The sequence below is a fragment of the Pinus tabuliformis genome, chromosome 2_2 (genome assembly GCF_031772625.1).
Source record: "Pinus tabuliformis cultivar Carrire ecotype Pingquan chromosome 2_2, CPIR1, whole genome shotgun sequence".
NCBI lineage: Eukaryota > Viridiplantae > Streptophyta > Pinopsida > Pinales > Pinaceae > Pinus > Pinus tabuliformis.
The window spans coordinates 381,132,788-381,142,410 of NC_142300.1; the positions used below are offsets into that span (position 1 = coordinate 381,132,788).

General features: G+C 32.3%; 1 protein-coding gene across 2 annotated transcripts; it reads right to left on the minus strand.

Annotated features, from left to right (window-relative positions):
* Positions 1-2,718: 2,718 nt before the first annotated feature.
* On the minus strand, positions 2,719-7,331 carry LOC149192836 (delta-selinene-like synthase, chloroplastic). 2 transcript variants are annotated; one of them, XM_089406457.1, is made up of 10 exons: positions 7,068-7,331; positions 6,676-6,863; positions 6,425-6,537; positions 5,962-6,182; positions 5,727-5,824; positions 5,509-5,601; positions 4,376-4,591; positions 4,026-4,164; positions 3,432-3,680; positions 2,719-3,328 (listed from the first exon to the last, which is right to left on the minus strand). In XM_089406457.1, exons 1-10 carry the CDS (start codon positions 7,173-7,175, stop codon positions 3,026-3,028), a joined length of 1,728 nt encoding a protein of 575 aa, XP_089262583.1. In that variant the 5' UTR covers positions 7,176-7,331; the 3' UTR covers positions 2,719-3,025. The 2 variants fall into 2 exon arrangements, with proteins under 2 accessions (XP_089262583.1, XP_089262584.1); XM_089406458.1 differs by lacking the exon at positions 5,509-5,601 and having other exon boundaries at positions 7,068-7,330.
* Between the last annotated feature and the right edge of the window lie 2,292 nt (positions 7,332-9,623).

Here is a 9,623-nt window from a genome sequence, read left to right on the forward strand (position 1 = left end):
TCAGAATGTCCACTTCAACGATCCCTTCTAAAGTAATCATCTCAATTTCAATGTCATCATAAAAAGAATAATTATAATCTATGTGGAAGAATACCCAAATCCTTTGGCCACCTCCACAACACCTAGAAAAATTAAATCTTGCTCAGAAGAAGTTATGAGGTAGTATACATGTAACCCTAAGGAAATGCGTGCAGTTACTACAACCAGACCTATCATATAACTAGCTCAGAAGGCACATACCTCATGTCGGACAATAGTGCTTCAAGTTACAGTGAATGACACTCCTGTGAGATATTCCTTATGTTTTTTGGTACCAGATGCATTTCAAACAACACATGGGAATTGTTTGCAGTGTTGGTGGTAGATTAGCAAATTTGTCACATGTTATATTGTTTGTAGGGCAAGATATTGTTTCAAGTAGAAGATGGTGATCAGTAGAATGCCTTCAAATTTTCTTCTCTTGGCCAGTGAAGATTGCTTAACCATTTTGGGTTGAACATGAAACTTTTCTTCAACCATGGCCCATTTAGGTTTGTCTTTTAGTAGGTCACAAAACATCTTGTAGCATGATTTTCTGTTGAGAATAGCAAAGATCTCTCTAGTTCAAAAAATCCCACTTCTAGGATCCCTTCTAAATAGATCACCTCAATATCAACGTCATCATAAAAAGAATAAAATATTTAAACAAAATAATTATAATCTTTGTGGAAAAATCTTGAAATTCATTGGCCACCTCCAATAGCTAGAAAAAAATGAATCTTGCTCTAAACCACTTATTGGGTAGTATACATATAAAATATTTAAACAAAATAATTATAATCTTTGTGGAAAAATCTTGAAATCCATTGGCCACCTCCAATAGCTAGAAAAAATGAATCTTGCTCTAAACCACTTGTTGGGTAGTATACATATAAAATATTTAAACAAAATAATTATAATCTTAGTGGAAAAATCTTGAAATCCATTGGCCACCTCCAATAGATAGAAAAAATGATTCTTGCTCTAAACCACTTATTGGGTAGTATACATGTAACTCTAGAGAAATTTGTGAAGTTAGTACAACTAGACCTATCATATAATTTTCTCACATAGTAGAGACCTCTTGTTTAATCAAAATCTGATAGATATTTTTAAAAATTTAAGTTTAATAGAATTTCAGTGTCCTAAGGATTTTTCAGGGTGTTGTATCCATTTATGCATTCAATAATATTTTTTAAACAACAAAATATCACAAACTTGCCTGAAATTGTATGGTAGGATTCCCATGAAAAATGTTATTTCGTTTATAAGTTAAACTACACCTATATGTTTTCCTCAAAACTTACATATGAGTAAAACTATAGATTCTATTTGCCTATTGACCATTATTAGTCCAAGGAATCAATTTTAATATTAACCACTGTTAGTTTAACATTGACCATGCAACTTATAATACATAATTCAAAACAAAAATATTTAATTTTCACTATCATTAAACATTGACCATGCAACTTATAATGCATAATTTAAAACAAAATTATTTAATTTTCAATATCATTAAAAAAATATTAAACAAACACGATTGGACTATAATTTGAAGGCCTTATTTTAGCCTTTGCACAAAACAATGGCATGTGGATAATTGCTCATATTTTTCTGCCATAAATTTTCTCGTATAGTTGCAATATTTATGCCATTATTTTTAGATAGTTTTGCAATGATTTTTTATTTGATTTTTCATTGTTAAGCTTCATAGAAAAACTACCAAAAATTAAAATCCTTAAAAATAGCTTGAATACTCATGTAAATAACCTATTTACCATTGGTTGCTGGCCACCATAATTTAAGCAAGTGCTTGCATAACAAATAGATAAGAAAAATGTGTAAATAAATATACTTACAAGGAGTTACTACCCACCAAAATTTATGCAATTCACACTTGTTTTATGGTAAGTCTCAAGTTGTTAAAATTAAAAAAAATCTAATATTAATTAAATTATAACGTTATTTAAAATAATTTGAATTATTATTAATGATAGAAAGATTAATAAAAGCAACATATGTACATTTTGATAAAAGCATGTAACAAGATTCTTAACTATAGAGATTTACCTATACTTTATGGTGGAGATTCTTAATATAAGTTTTTGCATTACCATGACCATTATCATAGCTTATTAATACCATATTGCCCAAAATACTATAACTAATTTCATATGACATTTTATTTTAATTAATGAATTTATTTTAATGTCAAAAAATGCATAACTACATTGGAAATAACTCTTAACCTTAGATTGATAAGCTGAGACATGCGAAATCATTGAAAGTTGAAAGATGTTGGTTCAAATCCACTATTGCTACTAGAGTTAGTTCCTCTAGATCACAATACTATATATATATATATATATATATATATTCTCTTAGCCTTTAATTTGTTTATACTATTAAAAATATTCTATAAAGTTTAGATTCATATCACCTACTTAATAATTTTTTTTATTGATAACATGCTTATTGACAAAAACACATGCAACAAAATTTTTAATTATTGAAATTTATTCTCTTTCAATAATTTTTTTTAATTAATTATTTTAATTAAAAACAAAAATAATTATAAATATTTTAAAATATTAAATTGAAAATAAAATATCTACCATTCACTTAATAATTATTAATAATTAAATTTACAAAAATATATATCGAAATAATACCATTAACATTATGCAAAGCACGAGATGATGAAAGTCAAACTCATTAATTAAACAAATATAAAATACAATTCAATATAATAAAACATATGAAAATATAGTAGTAGTAGCGATGATCAGGTGATAATTGTAATTGCCGTACGTGATATTTTGGAATTTGTCGGCGAACAATTTCCACACGCAATTTGGCAGAACTTAGCGGAACTACGTCCATAAACTTTTTTGTTCTCTATCCGGCCGCTTATTTAATCCACGTCCCTATGGCCATACGCACTTAATAAGCATAAAACATTCAAAAACATAATTAATACACACAGGTAGTAACCGGGTCGTCATTATTCCTCAATTGGGACTTGGTCGACGAGAATTTTGAATATCTGCTCCTTTAATTCCTTGTTAGATACCGATATGCCGTCTCCGTATCTGAACAGAAATTGAAGGCCTCGTGTTATATTGAAAGTGAACTTCTTGCAACACAACGGTACACTGTCCTCCTTGAGAAACTCCCCATTCAATTCCTCAAGCGAGAGACGAAGGATGTCCTTGATGTGATTTAAAGCGTTTTCCACGGTAGAATCAGGGTTTTCTTTCATGTAACACTCTATAATTGAAGCTATCTCCCCGCGTTGCTTCTCATCCTTCATTGCAATTTGTGAAAAAAATCAGTATTTTGCACAGAAGTTTGTGCATCCGAACTTGTTTAAACGGGCTTAAATAAATGTAAAATTAGATGCCAAATACCTCGAAATCTGTTAAGTCGTCGACGAGCCTGATCGTCAATTCTGAGAGCTCCTGCATCTTGGATGGAGAATGTATTTGCTCCAGAATGTTGTTCGGGAGAAGTTGACCCATCAACAGAAGGGGAAACAAATTTAGAATGCACATCCCTGAGCTAGCGCGAGCATTCTTTATGTACTCATTCAACGTGGGCACATGACCAGTCGCTATCCATTCCGCTTCTTGCAGATAAGACTCAAGATATCGCTGCCACTGATCATTGAAAAAGTAAAAGTACATTAATGGTTAAAGTCTCCCCTTTTCTCTCTAAATGAAGAATAATAAAATTAAAAATATATTAGTTCAAATGACAAATTTCATAATAAAATTAAAAATATATAATTTCAAATGACAAATTTCATGGCCTTTTCACAGTAAATTGCATTCTTAGGACAACCATGGAAGTAAGGTGATAATAATAATAGCATCCCATTAAAATAATGATATTCCAAAAACACAGATAATCCATCTATAAAATCACAGATCATCCAAAACACATACGTTTCCAAAAACACAGATAATCCATCTATAAAATCACAGATCATCCAAAACACATACGTTATCCTTTAATATGGATGTCATATCTCGCCCTTGCTCTTTTGCGACCTCAACAGCCAATTCATTCGCTGTGCTAAAGAAAAACTGGAATGCAATTTTTATGTTGTCCGGAAGTTCATCTGTTAATGAAGAATTCCATCTGAAAATGACGCAAACAATAATATATGATTGGAATAGGCTGAGAAGCTGGGAATAAATCAAATAGCAATATGCACAAAATCGTGGAGTAGGCTGAGAAGCTGGGAATAAATAAAATAGCAATAATATATGATTGGAATAGGTTGAGAAGCTGGGAATAAATAAAATAGCAATAATATGAATAAAATAGCTGGGAATAAATTGAAATTCACCGTCTCACTGCCTCCGACACGGTTTTTAGTTCGTCCAACATTCCGTGAGTGTCATAGAGGTCATCTAAAACGGCTGCGACGACACAAAGTTTTGCGAAGGCAACTCTGCTGTGACAAAACTCGGGCTCGAAAATGCATGTAACAGCCCAAAAGTAAAATTCCACGTGACGCTTCCGATAGAAATTGAGCTGCGCAATTTCTGAGCCTCTCCACCACCTACGCAGGACATAATAGTAGTGCAGAACGTCATTTATGATCATATCTCCAAGATTGTCAATTAGCATATCTTTCTATATAATATTAGGTAATTTTATTTTAATACCACCGTATTTTTTTAGGAATGAGAAGTGTGATATATATATATATAATTTACTCCACATAAAATACTGTGCTTAAAATAGTGTAAATTTTTATTAAATCTAAATATCCTTTCCAAACCTGCAAGTCCGCCACAGGAAATACAAACCAATTAAATAACTAATAGATATTTTGTGAATCTGGGTTGGTAGAAAGGAGTACATTCCAATTAAATAATTAATAGATATTTTGTGAGTTTGGGTAGGTAGAAAGAAATATATATGTGGGTGGAGTAAGTTTTAAAATTACTTTTGTTTTAAAATTACTTTTGTTTGATTAAGAGTTTGTTTTTCTAGTATGTAAAGAAATACTTTAATAGTTAGTTTGTTTTTTTAGGGACTATCAATTAGTTATTTCATGTAAAGTGGTTTTCCTTGAATAACAATTTGCAAATTACAGCAAGAAATAGTTGTCTTTGATAACTGAATTATGATAATTTATTATCAAAAACATTTATTATTTAAATATTATTTTTTTTAAATATTATTAAAAAATAATATTATTTTTAGTTTGATGAAAGAGAATTATAATTTATTATTTATATTATTAATAATTTTGGATTTAAATGATAATGTTTTTGACCGCTAACTATCACTAGGATAAAAAAAAATGGCGCAATCTCAGACGAACTGAGCATTCTCAGCACATTCAATAAGTAACTATATTTTTATAGTAAACATTAAACAAAGTGATGTGTAAACATTTTGAATTTTTGATAATGTATATGGAACTGTAAAAAAAACCCAACTCTGAAAATGGCAAGTACCGGTTATGACCTTGTAATAGACTGTATCTCTTTCTGATGTATGCATTGCAGAATATTGAAGTCCAACTTGGCCAACTCTAGAACTTTTTGGTTGATATTTGACCTTTAAAAAGAAAGGCAAAGGAATTTAGTATGCAACTACAATTTTCGAAATTTGAAGATAAAGCAAATAGACAATTTTGCAAATTTGAAGATAAAGCAAATCTATATCATTAAGACGGCACGCACTTGAGCCACGAGCGGTTCTGTCCATATATTTCAATAAAGCTCCTGGCCTCCCATCTGGGCACACTGCAATACCATGGAAACTCCAATGCGTACTTCACCTAAATAACAGTGATCAAGTCAAATCCTTTATAAACCATGCACACCATCCTTTTTCTAAATTTACGTAACACTTTAAAAAAACCATGGACGGCATCTCTTTTTAAGGTAACACTTTCAAAATGCGCTTACTGTTTACCTCTTCCAAAAGACTCTGATCTACCCCGGTCACTTCCCCGCCTCCAGCTACAACTCCGTTTAGATATTCTCTTGTGAATGCCTTCGCCTCTTCCATTACTTTTTCTCCAGGAAATGAAATTTCTGAAGCTCGAAGTAACGACAACATGCTTCTAACTTGTTTATCTCCAGTGAAACTGCAGAAGAACTTCCCGTTTTCATCCTTGAAATTCTCCAAGACACCTGTTCAAAGCTGAATTATATAAAAATCGATTTAAACGAAAAAACACTTTGTGGGTGAATAATATAACAATTGAATGAAACAGAAATCTTTGTGAAGTAAACATAAAACTTTGTGGGAAATTCCACCAATGGTTTTTTATGACCCACGAAGCAAACACCAATCCAACAACAATTACAAATATTTCAATTGGTACTGCTCAACTATCTTGAGGGTAAAGTCGAAAAGCAACTGCAGCTACCACCTGAAGACACGTTATATCGATGCAGTCGGAGAGCACGAAATCCTAACGCTGTAGCGTTAAGGTCTTTGCAGGAATCTTTTGATCCCACTCCGATACCTCCTTCGTTCCAACATCTGTCAACCATGGAATAATCACGAACGGCCAACAAAAACCATGTGCATATATATATATATATATATATATATAGATATATGAGTTAGTTATATATATATAGATATATTCATTCATTCACATGTGCAGAAGTTCCTAACCTGTAAACGTAGTCTAAAGCAGCTATTTCTAGTTCAGGATGAAAATGTCGATCAATTCCAAGGCACTCCAATATATCAATCATCTGAAGACGTTTGATTAAATCTTGATTGCTATCGTCCATTTCCTTCAGAAGTAAACGCTTGATCTCATCAACGAGCCTTTTGACTTGTTCATAATATGCAGGTCCCTAATTACAGTGCAATGCAATTAAATATATACAGAGAGAGAGAGGCACATTAATGTTAACAGCGAACGGAAAACTTAAAATATGTATAACAGCAAACAAAAAACTTTTAAAAATATACATTAATGCTAACAGCAAATAGAAAAACTAAAGAAACAAAGAGCAGATTACGCCATGATAAACTGATGGAAAAGATTGAAAATATACTCCGTAGGGCGAGTTGAGAGATAGTATGAGATCGTCGTCCCACACATTTCCGTGATGATTGGCAGTGCGTCGAGGGATGGCAGAAACAGATTCAAAAATCTCAGCCATCACGTCGGCAAATTCTAGTCAATAACCTGATGATTTGCGTATTATAGCACTACCCTCTGCTGCTATGATATTTATTTGATGAATATGCAATCGCGGGTTGCTTATATATAATTCTTGGAGTACGAATTAAGGATAAAATGTATTTTAATATTTGTATGCTCCGAATGACTAGAGTTATAAAGTAGGCGAGTTCGATATAAAGATATAGTGCCCCGAAAACAATGGAAAGTTCTGTAGGATATTGTTAAAATCCATGTTATAGTTACAGTGTTAAGCTTTGCGATCTAAGTTATACTGGTTAAGTTTTCCACAGTCAAAAAGGATTCAATCAATCCCGTTTTAAATTTGTTTAAAAAAATAACTAGATTCCAGCCAATTTTAACTGCGAAAACAAATTTGATACCTATAAAATGCATTTTAATATTTGCATGCTAGAGTCAGATGAGTCAGAGTACCAAGTAAGCGAGTGCGATATAAAGAGAAAATACATTTTAATATTTACATGCTGTGACAGCAAGTGCGATATAAAGATAAAATACATTTTAATATTGTTATTCTATATTAGAATAAGTTAAAGTCATAAAGTAGACGATACTGACATACGTACCCTCTGAAATTTGCTAGTATTGAAACCCATTACCTCTACTTGAAAGATGCATTTTAATAATAACGCTAAAAGGGCGGAAGTTATTATCTGCCAATTGGGTTTTTGGTGAAATTATGAACGTACCCTCTGAAATTTGCTAGTATTGAAACCCATTACCTCTACTTGAAAGATGCATTTTAATAATAACGCTAAAAGGGCGGAAGTTATTATCTGCCAATTGGGTTTTTGGTGAAATTATGATTTGAGTTTTTGTTTGATTATCCAAGGTATGGAGACCTAGAAATAAACTAACCAAGGTATTTAAATATTGTCTAGAACAGTCAAAAACTTGAAACTAGATAATTACAATTTAAATTTCCAAAATTTTTTTGAAAATCTAAAAAAAAATTATTATTTTCAAAAAGTTATAACGAATTAAACTAGAGCTATTCATTTATGCACCCTTCGACTTCAACGGTCAATCAATCAATTCAGGCCTGCGATACAAAGCATCTAAAATTGAAGATATGACGATAGCCATGTGACTATAATACTACTATGAACAGATGCTGACAACGAAATTATTTAACACCCGCTGATTAGGTACCGAGTGAGTAAACTTTAATGTGGTGAGGAAGTGTGGTAAAATAAAAACCTTCTTACGTCACACTCTCCCGCGTAATCTCCACTTACGTCACACTCTCACATGTAATCTCCACATGCATGATGTTCTCGCTGACAATGATATGACCAAATTTAACGGAGATGCGAGGTGGTTTAAGTGCCGACCATTATTGTACGCTGTCTGCAATACGATTTATTTTATTTTCGCTGGACAATCTTGGCGGAGGAGTTGGCCGTAATTTATGGAAATTCTTGATTTGAGTTATAATTGTTAAATTTTAAGATTTTAGCAGATGTTTTTCATGGTGTTGAATAGATTTTTACCAGCAAAAACATGATTTAAACATTGCTTCTATAAAAATTTTTGAAATTCTTTACCCCATTTCAGTCACTTTTAGCCGTCAAAACAATTCCTCCGACTGATTAGACAACTCCATCTAAAATTGAAGAGATGATGACAGCCGTGTGATTATAATACTGCTCCTCACAACGAAATTATTTAACGCACACCAATTGGGTAAACTTTAATGTGTTGAGCGAGTGTGGTAAAATAAAAACCTTCTTACGTCACACTCTCCCACGTAATCTCCACTGACGTCACACTCTCCCATGTAATCTCCACATGCATGATGTTCCCATTTACAATGATATGACCAAATTTAACATGAGACGCGGGTGGTTTGAATGTTGTGGGCTGAAAATAAGTAGCATGTCAGAGGGCAGTAAATAAGCTGGGCTGTATATCACATATACAACCCGGCACATTTAATGCCTTATAAACAATAATTGTACGTTCTCTGCAATACGATTTAAAGCGTCCTTCAATACGTTCACCAAACACGTGTGTTTCTTCAATACGTTAAAATTTGTTTCTTCAATACGTTAAAATTTGCCCAACCGATTCGTATGGACAGGAGTCGGAAGGTGTTGAATAATATAATACTCAAATGGTTGTAGACCACCAATATATTTGGGGCTATTGACTCATTAATTGTACGTTCTCTGCAATACGATAAAGCGTTGTCAGCGATTATTGATTATATAGTTGGTTCACCAAACACGTCTGTCTCTTGAATACGTTAAAATTTACTCAACTGATTCGTATGGACAGGAGTCGGAAGGTGTTGAATAATTTCGTTGGCAGGATCGGTTAATAACAGTATCATAGTTTTTTTCCAGCACGAAAAACAAGCTCTATACTTATTATGTTCATCCAAAATTATCATAAAAATTACAGC

What these genes read in the sequence shown, in the direction of transcription:
- LOC149192836 (XM_089406457.1), bottom strand. Translation starts at nt 7,175, where the DNA reads ATGGCTGAGATTTTTGAATCTGTTTCTGCCATCCCTCGACGCACTGCC. An exon ending in CTCTCAACTCGCCCTACGGA is followed by an intron (nt 6,864 to 7,067) that starts GTATATTTTCAA and finishes CACTGTAATTAG; the next exon opens with GGACCTGCATATTATGAACA. An exon ending in CATCCATATTAAAGGATAAC is followed by an intron (nt 3,681 to 4,025) that starts GTATGTGTTTTG and finishes TTCAATGATCAG; the next exon opens with TGGCAGCGATATCTTGAGTC.